The sequence below is a fragment of the Halichoerus grypus genome, chromosome X (genome assembly GCF_964656455.1).
Source record: "Halichoerus grypus chromosome X, mHalGry1.hap1.1, whole genome shotgun sequence".
NCBI lineage: Eukaryota > Metazoa > Chordata > Mammalia > Carnivora > Phocidae > Halichoerus > Halichoerus grypus.
Window position 1 is genome coordinate 57,900,536 of NC_135727.1, and position 21,128 is coordinate 57,921,663.

Sequence of the window (21,128 nt, forward strand, 5' to 3'; positions counted from 1 at the left end):
TAAGTTTCGTTCTATTTAATTAGCTGATGTCATCAGATTTGAATTGGTTAAAAGGAGGAGGAAAGAACTACCATTTATAGAACACCTTCCAGGTGGCAGGTAGTGTGCACAAATTGTCTTCTCAACATGATCCTAGTATTACTAGTCGCAGCCTAAAAAGGCTAAAAGTTTGCAGAAAAACATCCTCCAGACATAAGTACTTTTACACACTGCTGGAGGATGTGTAATTGGCATAGCCATTTGGGAAATCAATTGGCAGTATCTGTTAAAATGAATAATGCACATAATCTGTGCACTATCAATCCCACTTCTTTGTGAAATTTTATAGAAATACATGCACAAGGATGCTCATTGCAGCATAGTGAATACTGAAAACAATTTAAACATTGCTCATTAGGGAAATAGATAAGTTATTAAACATCATGGAACACTATGTAGTAATTTAAAATAATGAATTAAGACATATCTCACTTATAATACAAAAAATGACTTACACTGCAGAATAATAAAAGCAGTAAATATTATTATTTGTACATACGTATTTATGTGAAGATACACCAGACAATAATGGTTATTTCTGGGTAAGGGATTTGGATAAAAGGAGAATGATTAAGGGAAGATCTTTGACTTGATCTGTATACATTTTTATGTTCACATGTATTCATGTACTATTGCATAACTAAAAAACACCTTTTATTTTCTTGCCTCTCTGAACCTGCTCCTCTCAGCTCTGTGGGCCAAACCCACCTGCGCTTGGTTGTATTTATAACCATCATCCTGAGCTGAAGACCATATACCTGTTTGGCCTACAATCTTTAATTCACTGCATTTGTCTGAGGAATTCTCCTCAGCTGTAGCAGGATATCTGAGAACATATTCAAAGGCTGCCTTGATATATTAAGCTTGCAGTATTACTGCTGATGTACCAGGGAAAGGGAGGATGAAAATGTTACAAGCTGAACCAAAAGAAAAGCAAAAGAAAAACCACAACATGCAAAGTATTTGGCAATTTAAGAACAGCACAATACACCTCTATTATAGCTATACTTCCATATGAGTCTGCCAGTGTTTCCCTTGTAAGTCTGTGACTCTGTTTTTCAATAGCCTCCTTGTTCTAAAAAAAAAAATATTTTTATTGTTGTGGGAATATATCGTGGAGTTCTGTCAATTGGTTGTAAATTACAGTAATGTATGAAGAGATTGAGTAATACTATCAACTATTTGCACACCAATGAAGCTACACAGTTTTGCTGATTTGGGAAAAAATGTAAAGAATGTCAGCATAATCTATAAAGTGACTTACCTAATCATTATTAAAAATCATACTCTCACTTTTATAGACCATTTTCTTTTAACATCAGAGCCTACTCTCTGAAATTTAACTAGAAGCAGATCAGGCAAACCATAATTAAAAGTCAGACTGAAGTAATCTCAAAGCAATAGTCTTTTTTTAAGTTTTTATTTTAATTCCAGTTTGTTAACATACAGGGTTATATTAGTTTCATTATATTAGTTTCATTAGTTTCATATATTAGTACAATATAGTGATTCAACAATTCCATACATCTCCCAGTGCTCATCACAAGCGCACTCCTTAATGCCCATCACCTATTTAACCCATTCCCCCACCTACCTTCCTTCTGGTAAGCATTAGTTTGTTCTCTATCGTGAAGAAGCTCTTTCTTGGTTTGTCTCTCTCTCCCCCCCTTTGCTCATTTGTTTTGTTTCTTACACTTCACATATGAATGAAATCATATGATACTTGCCTTTCTCTGACTGATTTATTTCACTTAGCATTATACTCTTTAGCTCCATTCATGTTGTTGGAAATGACAAGATTTCATTCTTTTTATGGTTGAATAATACTCCATTGTGTATATATACCACATCTTCTTTATTCATTCATCAATCAGTGGGCACCTGGGTTGCTTCCAGGGCTTGGTGATTGTAAATAATGCTGCTATAAAAATAAGGGTGCATGTATTTCTTTGAATTAGTATTTTTGTATTTTTTGGATAAATATCCAGTAGTGCAATTGATTGCTGGATCATTGGGTATTTCTATTTTTAACTTTTTGAGGAACCTCCATACTGTTTTCCAGAGTAGCCATACCAGTTTGCATTTCCACCAACAGTGTAAGAGGTTACCCTTTCTCCACATCCTCAACAACATGTTGTTTCTTGTGTTTTTGATTTTGGTCATTCTGACAAGTGTGAAGTAATATCTCATTGTACTTTTGATTTGCATTTTCAGGGCAGTAGACTCAGTTGAGTTTTCTTTGTTTTTGTTTTTGTTTGTTTGTTTGTTTGTTTTTATTATGTTATGTTAGTCACCATACAGTACATCATTAGTTTTTTTTTTTTTTTAAAGATTTTATTTATTTATTTGACAGAGAGAGACACAGTGAGAGCAGGATCACAAGCAGGGGGAGTGGGAGAGGGAGAAGCAAGCTTCCTGCTGAGCAGGGAGCCCGATGCGGGGCTCGATCCCAGGACCCTGGGATCATGACCTGAGCCGAAGGCAGACGCTTAACGACTGAGCCACCCAGGCGCCCCACATCATTAGTTTTTGATGTAGTGTTCCATGTGCCCTCCTTAATACCCATGGTTAGAAAATTCTTGTATTTGATGTTTTTGTGTTGATAAATTTTGCATCTTGTTAAATTGCAGACATATAATAACATTGGGATGTATATTAGCAGAGATCTCAAAAAGAAAAGAAGGATGTAACCTAGAAGTACAAGAAGAATGTGTTGGTATGAAAGTATTCTAGAAATTAGTTTATCATTAGTTTACTAGCAAAGCTGACAAGGGAATTCAGTAATGTGCTCTTTGGAGATCATCTAAGAAAACACTAAATAAAGTTCTTCTGACAAACTGGGTTATTATAAAATTAAAGGAAATAATACCTAAAGAAGGTAAGACATTCAAATAACACTGCTTAGTAACCATTTCTGAACACCTCCCCCCACCTTTTTTTCTCAACAGGAACGCCATTCTCCAAGTCTGAAAATATCTACTTGTCCCCCAAGCAGTGTATATATAACCCCAAATATTGAACAGGTAAAAGAAGTTATGGATTAGATTAGATTCTTTTATTTTTATGTAAACCTTGCTTATATGTTTAAGTAATCTTTAAGCCCTCCTAAGGCTTTACACATTTACAAAATGTCAGGAACACAAAACTAGAAAGGGGATTCTCACATATGGTGATCAGCTCAGCCCATTAAAGGAATGTGAAACAAGTGCTGAAACAAATGCTATGAACGGAGATTTTTCAGTTTCATTGTCTATTCAATCTGATTGCTTTTAGTTTGAGTGCAGTTTATTTTTAGTCAAGGATCTCCTAGTAATTATATATATTTTAGGGTCTTGATTTTAGCACAAATAAAGTACTTAGATCTTGGATTGAACAAGGACCTGACTTTGTGAGGGATAGTACTGTAAGTTTACATTCAGAAAGAATAGCTTATAGGGTCAGAACTAGCCCTTCTCAAAGGTACATGATTTGAAATACATGCAAGAATCTAGTTCCCTTAGCCTTTACAATTTAATAATCCCACGTTTAAGATTACCCTGGAGTCTAGGCATTATATGTCCAAAAGATACCTGTAATAATAATTAAATACCATATTATAAATATTTTATAAATATTTTATTATTTTAGAGAGACAGAGAGTAGGAGTGGGTAGGGGACAGGGAGTGGGGGAGAGAGAGAATCAGACTCCCTGCTGAGCACGGGGCTCTATGTGGGGCTTGATCCCAGGACCCTGAGATCATGACCTGAGCCGAAATCAAGTCGGTCACTTAAGCCACTGAGCCACCCAGACTCCCCTAGGGTCATGCATTTATTTAGTAAACATTTGCTGAGTGCTGACTATGTATCAAATATTGTATAAAGATGTATTAGACCCAATTACTATTCTCAAAGAGCTCACAGACTAGCATGGGTCACATACACAGCAAAACATAGGACAGTGGGATAAAGGCTACAACAGAGATAGAAATAGAGCCCTACAGGACCCTCAAGATAGGATTACCCCAGAAAAGTAAGTCCACTTAAATCACAGAGCTATTCACTACATTCAAATCCAGGCAGCAAATTGCATTAGCTGTTATTTTTCATAATGAAGCCTTTAAAATTGGGTTTACCATGTTTTATTTCTGGTAATACAAATATATTTATTGTAGAGAATTTTGGAACCATAAAAAATGTAGAGAAGAAGAATAAAAATCACTCATGATTCCTTCCCTCACCCACAGATAGTATTATTAGCATTTTATGTTTTCTTCCATTCAAATAAAGAATTGAGATCATACCATATATGCAGTTTTATATCTTTATTTCGCACTTAACCTTATATAATATTATGAGCTTTTTTCATGTAAATTTGTATTACTCAGAATCATTATTTTAGTAGCTACATATTTCAGCCTATGGATGATTATTTAATCTTTCCCCTCTCCATAGGAAAGTGGTCCTATTAGTGTACCTTCATCAGTATTATTATTTAAAATTTTTTTCCAGCTAAAATATAGTACTTTTGTTATGTTTATTTGATTCTTAGTTTGGTTGAATACTTCTTGCTGTTTATTAACCATTTGTTTTTCTTCTTTTATAAATGTTCATGCCATTTGCTCATTTCTCTATTAGCATGATTTTTTTTCTTATTGAGGTATAAAAACTCTATATTAATGATATTGACTCTTTTTCCATCAAAAGTTTACAAATGACTTTATTCTAGTGTTTTGTCTCCATTTTAATGTTATTTATGGCCCTCTCCCACCATCACACTGAAGTAGTAAATGTTTAAGTACACACACACACACACACACACGCAAACACAAATTTTTCTGTGTCGCCTTATATTTTTTAAAATATGAGATAATAAATATTAAGCTATATTTTCTTCTAATATTGTGGGGGCATTACAATGCAATGAATATGTTGAAACTCTCGTCAACTATAGCTTGGAATGTGTGATGAATTACCGTGAAATGAGTATTTAATAGAAATACCTAGCACAGTGCTGAACACATAAACACATGCTTTCATATATGTTTCTAATACTAAAATTAACTAAAACCACAAATTCATATGTCATTATTTATGCAAATGACTTTTAAAATTTCACTCTGAAAATTGCTCCCTATTATTATTAATGGCTTCAAGGTCACTAAGCAACTATAATTATGTGCATCTTTTATCTTTCTTTACAGGAACTCCATTCTCCAACAGTGAAAGTCACTGCATATCCACAGACTACTATTAGGAGATACATAGTACAAAATCCTGAACAGGTAAGCTATATCACACAAACTCTTGTCTCAACCTATAATTCCTTAGAAGTTGATAGCTTAAATGAGAAGCGTGAGTCAGTTACCAGATCCCTAAAATCAGATCATTGGGAGTTTCTTCTGGTTATAAAGTTAATTTCTAATCATTAGTATAAAAAAAAGTCATTTTTTAAATATTATTAAAGATTTTATTTTTTTATTTTTAATTTTTTTAGTGATTCATCAGTTGCATAACACCCAGTGCTCATTACATCAAGTGCCCTCCTTAGTGCCCATCACCCAATTACCCCTTCTACCAGCCCCTTCCCCTCCAGCAACTCTTAGTTTGTTTCTTAGAGTTACAGGTCTTATATGGTTTGCCTCCCTCTCTGTTTTTATCTTTTTTATTTTTCCTTCCTTTCCCCTATGCTCATCTGCTTTGTTTCTTAAATTCCACATATGAGTGAAGTCATATGGTATTTGTCTTTCTCTGACTGATTTCACTTAGCATAGTACACTCTAGCTCCACCCACATCATTGCAAATGGCAAGATTTCACTCTTTTTGATGGCTGAGTAATATTCCATTGCATATATGTACCACATCTTCTTTATCCATTCATCTGTCAATGGACTTCTGGGTTCTTTCATAGTTTGGCTATTGTGGACATTGCTGCTATAAACATTGGGGTGCATGTACCCCTTCGAATCACTAATTTAAAAAGTCATTTTTAATTCCAGACAACTATGTGCCCATATATTCTGATTTAGTGATGCAACACTTCCAAGCAGCATGGAAATTCTTAGGTTATAAAATCTTTCTACTTCTATAGCACCACCTTTGTACTACAAAGGATAAGAATTTGCATCCTTTGAACCAAAGGAAAAAGGGACAAAGTTCTTTCAGACTTCACATAAAAGCTATCAGCTGTTAGATCAGGGATTGGAGTCCTTAGTTTATTTAGATTTGCTATTGAGATATGGGCTAGGAAGAAGAAAATGAAAAATCAAAAGTTCATAAGTGTCTCCATGCCTTTATTGCCTATGCTGTGAACTTTTGTGCCTAGCAATGAGCTCTTTTGAAAATTATAGTTATATTTTCTACTAAGATACATAACCTTGTATTTTACAAACTAGTATATTATTCTCTATTTCATTTTGAGGAGAAAATTAAGAAAACGTTTTCCCACAGTAAAAAGCCTTCCTCAACACACACAAAACCATCTATAGCCCTTCTTTAGGGGCAACAGGAGGTTCTATGGGGTTATAAGGACAAAGTTTCACAAATAGAAACAGTGTGCCAGAGATAATAATACAGCAATTCTTTGTGTTGCTCTTTATTTTATTTCTCCATGATTGCAGGAAAGAATCCTCCCATCTCTCACAAAATAAAATCAATTATTTGCTTCAGCTGTGGAAAGCAACGGATTAAATTAGGGTAACACATTTGATACTACTCTAGGTGCATGGGTGGGGAGTGCACTGTTTTTCTGTTATCTGTCCTCCTCTCTTCTTTCTTTGTTTATTTTAAAATCATTTTCTCATGTCTCTTCAGCTACAAAGGCAGTTAGTTGTGTATGTGTGCATGTGTGAACATATCTGCTTGCAAGCTCTGTGGTGGGGTTGATTATTTTGAACATTTGCTTCAGTTTTCACGTACCCATTGTAAATATCAAAAGAGAATGTGATTACAGTAAAGCAGTTGCTTGAGCCTTCTTTTGCAGAATCAAATGTTTAAATAACAAATCTCAAAAGCATGTTGGGGAAGGGAGACATAAAGAGCTTGGGAGATGAGAGTGTGCATTTTTCTATGACATGGCCACTTTCCCCTTTCCCCTTCTTCTTCCCTCTTTCTCCTTTTCCTTTCTTTCACATACAAACTGGGGAATATGTTTACTGGGATGCATATTACACTTGATATCCCTGGCTTTCAAAGAATTAGTTCTTCTAGATAGCATTTTTTTTTTCATAATGTGAGAATTGCTGTGTTTACCTAGGATATATTCACAGAGTAATTTTTAAATATCAAATAATTTGGATTCCAACCCTCTTGGCCAGTGATTCTTATGTGACTTTGGATAAATTCTTAGTCTTAAGTTAATAGAGAAAAGGAAGAATTAATGTTTATTGGATATATGCTCCATGCTAGGAAATTTACATATTTTATCCCATTTAACCCTAAAAAGGTGAGAAAATAGAAGCACAAAGAAGTTATTTATTCAATGAAAATTTATCAGTTGTCTACTATGTACCAAAAATTGTTCCAAGAATTGGGGATAAGGTACTGAACAAAACAAAGTCCCAATCTTCTTGAAACTTAAGCTTTTAACTATCCTCAAACCATTCAGTTACAAAGTAACAGAGTGGGAACAGAAACTGAACAATGCCCATATGGAAAGATACATTTGCAAATTAAGGACAATTGAGGATGTAGGTGATTTAGGATCCAGAGACTCATCCACATACCGACTTCCCCCCATCATCCCCTGCGACAGTGTAATACAAAAGCAGAGAAATTAGAAGTATGTATGGAAATACATAACATATTTGTAACACTGAGCCTGCCAGTGTAAAGGCTTATTATTTTGGCTGTGTTCAACTGCAAAGAAGCAAATAGTTTCTTAGGGAAAAACCCCAGCAGGGGGTAATGATTATTTTAAAGCTTTTAACTCTTTCTATTATTGGAGGATAAAACAAATTTCTGCCCCTATGCTTTGTAAACAAAAATAATCTAACTGGTTTTGCAGAGCAGCTTGAAAATCCTATTTAGATATATTCCCCATTTTATTTATCTAAGTATGTGCATTTTTGTTTGTTCTTTTAAATCCCCCCCAGGAGAAGATTCTGGCTTAATTACAATATTTATAACAAGCTGAGCCTCCTAAATGGCACCTTTATCCTCTTTCACCTCCCAGCTTATCTAATCTTCCCTTCTCCCTGTAATTAAACTGATCTCAATCTACTTTTCTTATTATGATTTCCTTCTACCTCTGTTCAGCCTTTTTAAAATTTTTGGTTGTTTGTGATCTCCTTTATTCTCCATTTATTGTCATTTTAGTCAAAGCATTTATGCATTCTGGTATATAACTTGACCTAGAAATGAAGAAAATATTTTTGTTCCATCAGTAGATAGAATCCAATTGCTATTAATCAGTTTTATTAATTTTCTAGTTGTGGAGCTCCTGCTATGGGGATGGAACTGTACAGCTTTCATACCGGTGGGGGGAAGGAAACAAGACATGGCTCCCATACAAAAGAGTTTACAGTTTCTCTTGGCAAGGGAAATAAGATATGTCCACAAATAGCTATGTAAAATATATGGTGGGGTGTATGATAGATGACACGAGAAAATTACAGATGAAGTCTTATTGAAGTTCCAGGGGTTGTAGATAACACATTCATTTGGGGGAATCAGAGAAGGATTTATTGTGGTATTTAAGGAATTATTACAGTTAACATTGTTGCCAGCATCATTTTACTAATGAGGAAACTGAAGGTTAAATAAGTGTGACTTGTTCAGGTCTTCTGACTCTAAATCTATTACTGTCTTTTCTGACAGTTATTCTGGGGGTAGTTTTGATAAGGTTTGATAACTTATGTTGAATATAGAGTTAAAAGAAGAAGAAAAGTGGGGCACCTGGGTGGCTAGTCAGTTAAGGGTCTGACTCTTGATTTTGGCTCAGGTCATGATCCCAGGATCCTAGGATGGAGCCCCACATCAGGCTCCACTCTCAGTGGGGAGTCTGCTTGAAGATTCTTTCTCTCCTTCTCCCTCTGCCCCTACCCCTACTCATGCTTTCTCTCTCTCTCTCTCAAATAAATAAAAATAAATCTGAGAAAAAAAAGAAGAAAAAAAGTCAAATATGACCCTAAGCTCAGTTTGAGATACTGAGAGTATGGTAGCCCAATTAAGAAGTGAGGGGGAGCAAAAGTTCATTTGGAAAGGGGTAGATCATGAGATCTCTTTGAACCAGTAGTGTTGGAGGTACATGGAAGGGAAGATGACCACATGGACAGTTAAAAATGACCTGGAGGGGGCACCTGGGTGGCTCACTTGGTTAAGCGGCCAACTTTTGATTTTGGCTCAGGTTATGACCTCAGGGTCCTGGGATTGAGCCCCTGTCAGGCTCCATGCTCAGCAGGGAGTCTGCTTCAGGATTCTCTCTCTCCCTCTCCCTCTGCCCCTCCACCTGCTCGTGCTCTCTCTCAAGGAAAAAAAAAAAAAAAAAGTAAATCTTTAAAAAAAAATGACCTTGAGGGGGTGACTAGGTGGCTCAGTTGGTTGAGTGTCTGACTTTTGATCTCAGCTCAGGTCTTGATCTCAGGGTCATGAGTTCAAGCCCCACACTGGGCTCCATGCTGGGTGTGGAACTTACTTAATAAAAAAAAATAATAACCTGGAGAAAGGTCACATTTGAGATAGAGACATGGGAGTTATTCCTTTGAAAGTTGTCATTGTAGCTGTGAGAATGAATGAGAAAACTGATGGGTAATGGAGAGGATTGAGGTACAGAACTTTGTGAAATGCCTAACTTAAGGAAACAGAAAGGAGCCACTTTCATGGGCAGAGGAATTGTCAGAAAGAAATGTGAACACAGAGTAACTGAAGCAAATAGAGAAAGGGGGTGGTCAACTGTCCCAAACAACCAAAAGGCCAAAGAGGATGAGGATGAGGTTTGAGAATAGAGAGTTTGACCATTATGTAATGGTGATATTTGAGAGTTTCCTTATACTTGTGGAATCAAAACCCAGATGTGCAAAGTTAATGGGTGAATAGATCAAGAAATGGAAGAAATAAATGAGGATTACCCTTCTAAGAAGGATATTGGTCAAAAGAAGGAAAGATAGGATAGTAGCTAAAGGAGAAAACAGAATCTTGGAGATCTAAGAGATTTATAGACAGAGGAAAAAGAACCAGTAGTAAGACTAAAGATGCCACAGAGAAAGGGGACAAATGGGACATGATTCTGGAAGAGACAAGAGGGGATAGGATTCCAGGTATAGAGAAGTGACTTCAACATAAAAGGAGGAGTTTTTCTTTCTTGGTAATGAGATGGAAGGAGCAGAAATTGAAGAGAGATTTTTGAGGTAGGGAGGAAAATGAAGGAATCTCATTGAATAGATCTTGGTTTTCTCAAGAAGAAGAAGGAGAATGAGGGAATGTGAGGATAGGGGATTGAGGAAATTGAAAAAAAATTGTAACCACAGTTATAGAGAATTTGATAAACACAACTGTGACCATGAAGTTTAGAGAGGCTCTTAAAGTAAGATAACTTAAAGTTGTACTGAGCCAAATCAGCAAATATTTTCTTAACTTTCTCCAGCAAGGTTTCATGGCCTGGGAACAACAAAGTAGACGCTGGGGATTATGTACTTTGTTAGATGTGAGAACTACTGCCAGAGGTTCTAAAAGTAACAATTAGAATGATAAAATCAGCCATCTTTGAAGACACCTATTAATTTTTCGGGTGGATCTGGCACCAATTCAAATGTACAGATAAAAAAAATAAGCTGCCAAAATAGTAAAGCTGTCTAACAGCTCATTTGTGAAAAATCTAAGACTTCTAATTAAATTTACTTTGCTGATCTGTTTTACTAAGAATGATTTATTCAAATATAGTAAAATTTGGTTTTACCTTTTTAAACATTTTGGGAAAATAATAGTCCTCTAAATTTGGAAGTTTTTTTTTTTTTTTTTTTCAGTAAGTCATTTAAAATAATAAGTCCAACACACGTTTTGGAGAGAATCAACACTGTTAGGACCCAAACCATTTTTCTTCTTAAAAATAATAATGGTTCAGCATTTATAGTGAAAAAAGAGAAATTTTCTTTTGCTAACTTTGTTTTCCCCTGTTAGAAGGTGTTTATATCCTTAGGATAAACATTCATATCATCTCTTTTCATCCAGTCATCTGTTCATTCACTATGGGGTATTCAAGATGGATACAGTCCCTGCCTTCAATAAGCCTATTTTTGTATATACTTTACCTTGATATCTTAGAATAGTTCTAACAAGGTTCTCATTAACTTTTTAAATGCAGTATGGACTTAAAATATTATATGACTATATTATTAAACACCAATATCATTTGTACATTAAAATCACAGATTAAAGGTATTTTAAAATACATTATTTTACTTGATATAAAGTATTCTGCATTACTATCTCTGTGATAAGAAAACTAAGCCTCGGAGAAGGTAAATGACTTTCCTACATTTCCACAGCAAGTAGGTGATAGAGGCAGAACTGAATACAGGTTTTATGACTCCAGAATTTTTTTCCATTACACCTTCTTCCACTAATTTTAGTAGTCAGATCCCATGGATCTGTAGTAGTCCGAATCCAATCTGCTTTGGAATTCTCACCTGTTGACATCTGAAGCATTTATACTGTCACTCACCTTCCCACTGCTTTATGAAAATTTTTCTTCTTTTGATTTTTTTTCATTATTCCCTCCTGTTTCTCATATCTCTTAAGACTTATGTAGTTATGTCTTTGATTTTCACTTGCCTTTTCAGCAATTGCATGATTTTAACAAGATCTTCTAAACATATTATTCTGAAATCTAGAACTAGAACTGTAGCCATGAAATCTCTACTCACCTGTGCGCTGGACATCTATAACTTGAATGCCTTCCTGAACATTTTGATATAAGTCTCTTTGCTAATTATTTGCAATAATTTAACACATATTTAAGGGATAACTATGAACTATATATTTACTAAACGTTATGAGGAATAAAAACATGAATCAGACCTAGGTTTTTACCAGGAGCACATAAAATTCAATGTGTCTCAACTTTTCTTGTTTTTGTTTTTGGCACCATTGGTTATGTAGTAGATTTCTCAGATTTAAGATCTTAGAGTCATCTTTGGAAAGTACTGTCCTTGATGATTTAGGATAATCTCTTTACTAGTCTTCTCACCTCTACTCTTTCCTTTCTCCAGCAAATCTTCCTGAAGTAGATTTATGTTCACCTCACATCCCTATTTAAAAGCATTCAAGGACTTCTCACTGCTTTCAGAACCAAACTTCTGTCTGCCATCTGTGTCCCTTACATATATCTTACACTTCTACAGTCTTGGTTTCATGACTTATTTTGTTTTCATTTGTAATACCATTTTCTTCCATCTCCTCATATGCAAAGCCCACCTTAACCTTTTCTCAAATGCCACCTGATCAAAGTAACCTACCTGAGCACCACAGATGGAATTCAATTTTTCCTCTTCTGAATTTCATCCCATAAGTTATTTCTCTGAACCTCTTATAGGCACTTGCTTCTTTCTACCTTGTATTATAGATGTTTGTGTTCATATATTATCTAGACCAGGGATCAGCAAAATTTTCCTATGAAAGGCAATATAGTAAATATTTTAGGTTTTGCTGTCACCATAGGGTTTTGGTCTTCTTTGTACTTACAGTCCTTTAAAAATCTAAATATCATTCTTAGCTCGAGGACATTATAAAAATAGGCTTTTGGCTATAGTTTGATAAATACTGATCAATATTCAGTCTTCCTGGTAATAATCTAAGTGTGATTCATGCCTTATAAAACTGAGCACTGGGTATTATACACAACTAATGAATTGTTGAACACTACAACAAAAGCTTATGATGTACTATATATTGGCTAATTGAACATAATAAAAAAAAGAATATCAAAATAGCAGAGTAAAGTGGAAAATGAGGAAAAGAGATTTGTTTTAGTAAGAAAGTGTAGCCATTTTTTAAAACAGATCATTGATATCTAGTCTACATTTACATAAATGTGCATATTTCAGTCAAGTCACCTTTTATAATTTTAATCTTTACTATCACCAGTAATATGTAGTAAGCTAAAGTATATTGATATCGGTTATGTTGACATTAAATAGATATGATTACTATATTGTTACAGTTTGAAGTTATTGCACTGCTAGATTTATACATAATTGTTAAGTATTAAATATCTCAGTAAAACGCTTTAAAAAACTTAGCAAAGTGTATTGTGCATAGTAAGCTCTTAAACATGTGTTATATGACTGCAAATAACTACCAAAAAGGCTTTTTTTTTCACTAAGACAAACAGACACAAAAGAACTTCCAGAGGAATCTTTCTAAATATATCCACCTTTAGATTTAACAATTCATCAGCTAGCCAAATTTAATTACTTGCATATTTATTTCACCAAAAAATTCCAGGAACATTTAGTTAAAGCACCCTTTATTCAATCTTGAATACAAGAAGTATATAGCTTTGGATTTCAGAGTGTTTTGCATTCTCAACAAACAGTGTTTTCATCCAGTTGTTTTTAAGAGTTTTTACAATAGCAGATGACAAAAATGCTAACATATTTTGATTTTGAAATGGTCTTAAACACATTAAATGGTAGCAGGCTTGGTCAATCCCCTTCTATACTGTTCCCCTATATTACAAAAATAAATGAATGCAATTTTTCTTTGTAACAAAACAACCTCAACTCCCTCCATATAAGTAGACTCATATGAAAACAAAAAAAAGAAGGGAAAGAAATATAGTAATATTGCATTTATTTTAAGCTCTTGATCTGATTCTTATTAGTCTTTCCCTGATCTCTTTCAGATCTTGGACATGTCAATAGCCTTTATTTCATTGGCTGATATCTTTTAAGCACTTGGATAATACTACATCAACTTAGTTGATTATATGGGGATACAGTAGTGCTTAAAGACTCTACTCTGTTCTCAATATTCAAAACATATGTTGTATAGACAGACTTAGCTTTGATTATAATCACAAGTAAGAATTGTACACTTCAAGGACACCAAAGCTAAGTTCCAGGAAAAAAATATCTTTAATATAGTTTTACCTACTTTAGAGCTCAGTGATGAATTGTTTATTTTGCATTTCTCCAATAATACTTTTGCCTAGAAAGAAACCTGCCAGTGAACTCAATTTAAATGAAGTTGACCTCATGCCTGTCTACCTCAGAGGAAACTCCCTGTATCTTGCCTTAAGAACAGGAAAAAAAAATTATCTTTCTCAGACCCTTCCAATTTCCCCTAAAACACTTTGTTAGGCCTAGTAAAAGGTAGTAGGAGAGATCCAGATTCTCTGCTTGAGAAAACAGACTATCTTTTTACTATTTCCTTGCATCTCTCAAAACCTTATTGGGATGTCATTCCATTCTCCTAGTATGCTACTAACTCAGAGTTTATTAGAGACTAGATATTTGCTTAAGTTGAAGTTCCTCTGAAACAGTACCTTTCAAAACAAAACACAGTCATTATTGTCTTTATAGGAACCACTTCCTCCATTCCTAAGAGGAGGCCATTTCTTCCCAGGAAACAATGTTATTTATGAAAAAACAATAAGAAAAGTAGAGAAGCTAAATACGGATCAGGTATGTAAAATTTGTTTTAAAGCTTATTAAGTGTATACTTCTGAATTACCAGTATTTTAATAGAGTTAAGATGACACTCAATTGTCAAGTGCCAAGCAAGGCCACTATGAGTCATAATAATACCTTATTATGTCTACAGCCCTTCATATCATCCTTAACACTTTCACATTTATTCTCCCATGTGAAGTATTATTGTCCCTTTTTTACTGAAAGGGAAACTGAAGTAAAAATATGTCAAGTCACCTAGAAAATTAATGGTAGAAACTGAATTTAATACAGATATCCCAGTGCTTCGTACGTTTCTTTTAAACTGGTCTCACACAAATTATAATTTAAAGCATTATAACTTTGCCTTAATTATGGAATTTGAGAAACAAAACAGATGAACGTAGGGAAAGGGGGGAAAAAGAGAGGGAGACAAACCATAACAGACTCTTAACTATAGAGAACAAACTGAAGATTGATGGAGGGAGGTGGGCAGGGGATGGGCTAAATGGGTGATGGGTATAAGGAGGCCACTTGTGATGAACTTTGGATGTTATATGTAAGTGATGAATCACTAAATTCTACTCCTGAAGCCAATATTATATTATACGTTAACTAACTAGAATTTAAACAAAAACTTGAAAAAATGTAAAAAAAAATATATAAAACGAATTTTCAAATGAACGGTGTGTATGAGCAGGTATGTAAAATACTATATACTGTAAAAGTCTAGAAAACTATAGTTCAAGTCACATTTTAAAAATTTCATTAAATTCAGCTGAGAGACCAAGTACAACATTCAAAACTGTAGCAGGGCAATGGTAATTCCATAGCATGTAGAGCTCCAGACCTACAATCAGGGTTGTTACTGTAGCCAGCAGAAGTTTCACATTGATCTCAGTGGATACAAGCATGTCCAGCCCAAACAAAGCCTAGGACTTATCTCTTGAACATTCTTGAAGTAGGATAGTGTATTAGTTTCTTAGGACTACTGTAACAAAGTATCACAATCTTGGTGGCTTAAAAGAACACACTTTTATTGTCTCACAGTTCTGTAGGCCAGAAGTATGAAATCATGATGTTGGCAGGGCCATGCTCCCTTTGAAGCCTTTAGGGAAGGACCTCTTCTATGACTATCTCCTAATTTCTTATGGTCTCAGGTGTTCCTTGGTTTGTAGATGCATAACTTTTATCCTTTATCTTCACATGGCATCCGTCCTGTATGTCTTCATATCATCTTCCTTCTGTGCATGTCTGTCTGTGTCCAAATTTTCCCTTTTTATGAGGACACCAGTCATATTTGATTAGGACCCATCCTAATGACCTCATTTTAACTTCTTACTTCTATAAAGGCCTTGTTTCAAGAAAAAAAAAAAAAAAAGAAGGAGCAGCCCCTGTTTCTAAACAAGGTCACATTCTGAGGTACTAAGGATTAGGACTCTAACCTACGTTTTTTGTTGGGGGGACACAATTTAACTTATAACAGGCAGTTAAATAATATCAAATGAATTTTTATCACAAAATCATTTTTCTCATATACAAATGAAACATTAAAATATACTAAATTCTTTTTAATTTTCTTGGCATGAGAACACATCTTATTTTTATGAACATTTATGGGCAGTTGTTATCTGATTCATAGGAACTAATACATTATTACTTATTTGATGCCCATTAAAAATAAAATAGTGTAAACTCTCAGAATTATAAAAATCCAAACCTTTAAGACTCTGGTCTGCTTAGAAAGTTGGATATATTAGAGAGTTTGGTATGTATTGAACACATATCTTTCAGAAGAACAATAGAATATTTCTGGATATTGTGATACCAAATAGAAAAATTTTATCAAATATGTCAGTTCTTCAAGGGGCATTTTCCTCAAGCTATCAAATTATAACATCTGTCCTTTGTCCGACTGGACTGACCAAACAATAAGTTTGACACATTTTAAAGAAATGTTTGAGACACATCATTTCATGCTCTTCTAATTTCTTGTCTCAAAAAGGATACTTTTCTAAGTCTTCATTTCTAGAGGAAAAGACTGAATATCCTGTACATCATTATTGCTATACATATGGAACAATTAAAGAACTCCTTTAAAAGAACACTACAGTTACTTACTATTAATTTGAATATTTACCTTTTTACATCCACTTTTTTTTATTAGTGACTTAAATGATTTGGGAGTTTGGGGACTGCCATGAAAGATTACCCAAGGTAAAAGGAACCAGGCATATGGAACAAACTACAACTGCCTTGACCTAGTTGAGTTTCCTCAGTGATAGAGATGCAGTAGGACAAGCTCGATAAAGCTAAGTTTGGATGAAATGGTTAATGTTACATGAGACTAGTTCAAATAGGACTAGCTCTTAGGAGATCAGACCTGCCTAAAAAAGAGGTCTTTGTCATGAAAAGGTGGTAAGTTGGTGCCAGTTGCAAGATAATTATGTAGTTCATATGAACTGTACTCTGTATATATTTTTTCTCTATCAAAGAAGACAAAATATATGATAAATCATAAATGTTTAATCTTTTGTACATTAAAAATCCAGCTTGTGGTACACTTCAAAAATATGAGTAATGTATGAATAGCATGATTTAGAACAATAATTTTAGTAGTCAGGTGTGAGAATTGAAGCTGAAAATCTGCTAAGACTTCAGTGATACTAATGAGTGATTCAGAGGCCAGAAAGGCTCAAGGAAACCACAAGACACCCCAGATGGAGAGACTGTCAGCATTCTATTCAAGAGTCAACTGATATATTAATAAAGGAAGATGATTGAGAAATGAGTTTTGTTTATTGTCCTATATCGATATGTCCTCCAAAGTGTTTCCTAACTTGCTTTTTAAAGAACACATTAATTTTTTTTTTTAAGGAGGAATTCTATTTCAGTACTGTACAAGTTCCCTGCTGGGTGAAAGTTTTCTCAGCCTGTCACTCTGACTTTATTCTAATCCAGTGTATGAAGATATTTTGTAACAAAAAAGAACAGAAATACATTCACCCCTACAATTTGTACATAAGTGGCTGATAGTACACAGTCTGACTTCTAAACTGTAGAGATCTTAGTGCTAGCATATAAAGTGAGTCATATTTGAAAAGATCCTGGGGAAAATGATTCTAAGAACAGATTCTATGACCTTTATTATCAATTACTACCAAGGTAGTTTTTATTTGTAAAATATGTTTCTTTATGTATTTTTCTTTCTTTCAAAATAATTTTTTATACTTAAAAAGATAATTTGTATACATATTAAAAATTCCAAAGCATAAAAATTATAAAAGGTACAAAAAGAATATAAAAAGAGAATAAAAATATATACAGTGGTAAAAAAAAAAAAAAAGCCTCTCTATCCTAACCTTCTTGTCTCTCAGTTCCTTTTCCCAGGGGCAGTCACTCTTAAAAGATTTTTGCTCTATGCATTTAAAAGAAGTTGTGTATATTTGTAAATATACACATATGTATATTTTTAAAAATGTTATACCAAAGGAAGCATAGTATATTCCTTCTTATGCATCTTGCTTTTTTCATTTAATATATATAGTTTGAAAATTGTTCCACATTAAAAAAATATAAAATTTGAAGTGTTTTACTTCATTAATGCAGGCCAACTTTCCACTGTCAAAAGGAAATAGAGCATTGAATTTATACTTCCAAAGCTAAATGTATGTGCATGAATGTAGCATTCTGATTCAAAATAGAGAATGTTTTTTCTTTGAAAACCGGCTTTCAGATGCTTTTTATCAAAGTAGAATAATAACAAAATAATATAGGAAATTGAAGTATATCTGAAATCCTCAAAACTGAAACAACCTGATATCCTTTCTTACTCTGTGCCCTATATTTTATCAGAAAAAAATCCATGACAAATAAATAAGCAGATAGTAAAGATTTAGTTTAAAAACAAGTTCCAGACTATTTTGAGGACAGTAAAAATTCAGCCTTACGTTCTGAAAGAACTCTGAGCTAGAAATCATGAATTCCAATCCCAATTTTTCCAAGAATTAATCATGTCATTATGAGTAAAACATCTTACTTCTCTGGACCTCAGGGTTTTTTTTCCACCTGCAAAATTAGTGGGGTGGGGCGCCTGGGTGGCTCAGTCCTTAAGCGGCTGCCTTCGGCTCAGGTCATGGTCCCAGAGTCCTGGGATCGAGCCCCACATCGGGCTCCCCGCTCGGCGGGAAGCCTGCTTCTCCCTCTCCCACTCCCCCTCCTTGTGTTCCTGCTCTCGCTGTCTCTGTCTCTGTCAAATAAATAAATAAAATCTTTAAAAACAAATTAGTGGGATGTATGATGATTAAGTTTATGATGACAATGATAATGAAATAATATGATAATAATAAATGTTTATTACCCACCTACTTTGTACTAGGCACTTTATAAACATTAGTTTATTTACTCCTCATAACAACCCAATGAGACACATATTATCTCCATTTTTGAAAATGAGTAAACTGAGGCTCATAAAGATTGCATAGTTCCCCAAGATCACAGAGTAAGTGGTAGAATCAGTTAGAATCCCCGTTTTCTGGATCTGAATCTTTAGTTACTGTTTTCCAATCTTTTATTTTAATTTGTGCTTGATTTTCATAAGCATAAGAATTTTGTCTGCCCCCACTGTGATTCTAATATGCTTCCTGATATTGAAAATCACAGCATTATATTATTTTCTATTTTTATATCCATCTACATCTTCAGTATGATAGTATTATTATAAAATTAGATGCTGAAGTGCTCGTTGAATCATCAAAGAGTAATTAATATTAATATTCATTATAGTTTTACTGTTAAGTATAACTGAAATATTAATTTAATCAGAACATGCAATTCTCTGGCCAATTTAGGTAAGTATTTGGATGGTCACAGCCACCTGATCAAACAAAAATAGAATTCAATACAATTTCTCCCGATGAAATAATTTGAAAAAAAATAATATATCATATATTAAAACTACAAATTTTAGGGATTGAATTACCTTATGAAAGAATACATTAAACTTTTAAAAATGCATTCATTGGGCTTTTCTCAATTAGTAATTTTTATTCTCACAGGCTATTTTGACATGTATGTGTGTTTTAGGAATGCTATCCACAGGTCCAATGTCATCATCACATTGTCCAACAGCCCCAGATCATCCACTCTCCACACTGTCAACAATCCCATTCTAGCCAACAAATCCAAACCATCACAGGAAGTGATTCGATTTCTACAAACACTGGAAAAGAACTGTGCCATGGCGGATCAAGCCATATACATGATCAGGTAAGATCAATTGGCTGATTCCTTATAAAACTGAAATAACACTCTTAAACCCTTCTCACACCACTGTATAGGCACCCACATTGAATTTTCAACAAAATATTGAGGTATTTGTGTTTTGTTTGTGGCATTTTTAAAACAAAATTTTTTATTTCCTGTCAGAAGACAAAATAATTCAGGTCCATTAATGCATTAAATCTATGAGGGAAGTTATAAACTGATTAATGAATACCTAATTTCTAGCTGATCCTCAGTTCTAAAAGGGTTCAATGGTTGTGCAACATTAAATATTTTCATGAGGCATGGTATTTAAATGGACAATGAATTGGAAAGGATATTAGCTAAGGATTAAAATGGTCACATTTCACAAACTGGCAATTACTTCCTATATGTATTCTATGAAAATATGCTATATTAATGCAAGTCAGAAAATGCATACATTTTATTGTATAGTACATCAACAAAATAGAAACTAAAACTTGGTTGCTAAGGAGAAATCCCTTGGGATACAATCATCAGTGACTAACTTATATTCTGAAGACTGGAATTTTGGAAACAACTGTTATACAAGTGTTAAAGGAAAAAATATTTTCTTGTATCTTGGTAAAACTAACAACAATAACTGAAACAGTGGGGAATCAATCACCATTTGTATTTTTTCAGGTCTTTTTTCCCAGTAAGGAATAACTTGCTCAAATTGACCTGTTTCATAGGCAGCTCTTACTAAAAGATAGAAGGAAAAGAATAAGAAAAAATAAAGAAGGAGCCTGCACACATAAGAATTTTGATTGTTTTATAGTAAATATGCATAAGATTATTTCTAAGGACTGAAACTTTAAAATATGTCCTTTGGCCATATTGGTCAAAAATAACCATAAAAGATTTAAAATCCATATTTTTCCACCCTAAAAAAGCTAAAATTATATTTTCTTTGAATTTCATGTATGGGAATATTGTCATCTGGATTACTCTAAAACATGGTACAGATGGTGTTGAACTTCTTACATTAAATGGATTGGTAATAATGATTAAAAATATTTTATTAAGTTAAATCATTTGAAATTGTCATTTTTGTAGGTCAATGTTGGTCAAATAGCAATGATTTCATACAGTTTAGTCTAATTCTTTGCTCCTGTTTCCTCATCATAAAATAGAGATTTATCACTCATAAGTTACTTGCAAAAGTTTGCACAGCTAGCATGTGGAAAAGCCAAGACAGAGAGATGTAGGGAGTCCTTTAT

General features: G+C 33.9%; 1 protein-coding gene across 3 annotated transcripts in view; it reads left to right on the forward strand.

Annotated features, from left to right (window-relative positions):
- Nucleotides 1-21,128, forward strand: part of POF1B (POF1B actin binding protein) — a 103,495-nt gene that overhangs the window by 13,114 nt on the left and 69,253 nt on the right. For all 3 annotated transcript variants that reach the window (XM_078065162.1, XM_078065164.1, XM_078065163.1), the window contains exons 3-6: nucleotides 2,988-3,062; nucleotides 5,220-5,300; nucleotides 14,536-14,637; nucleotides 19,708-19,890. In XM_078065162.1, coding sequence (XP_077921288.1) covers nucleotides 2,988-3,062; nucleotides 5,220-5,300; nucleotides 14,536-14,637; nucleotides 19,708-19,890 — 441 coding nt within the window. The remainder of the gene's footprint in view (nucleotides 1-2,987; nucleotides 3,063-5,219; nucleotides 5,301-14,535; nucleotides 14,638-19,707; nucleotides 19,891-21,128) is intronic.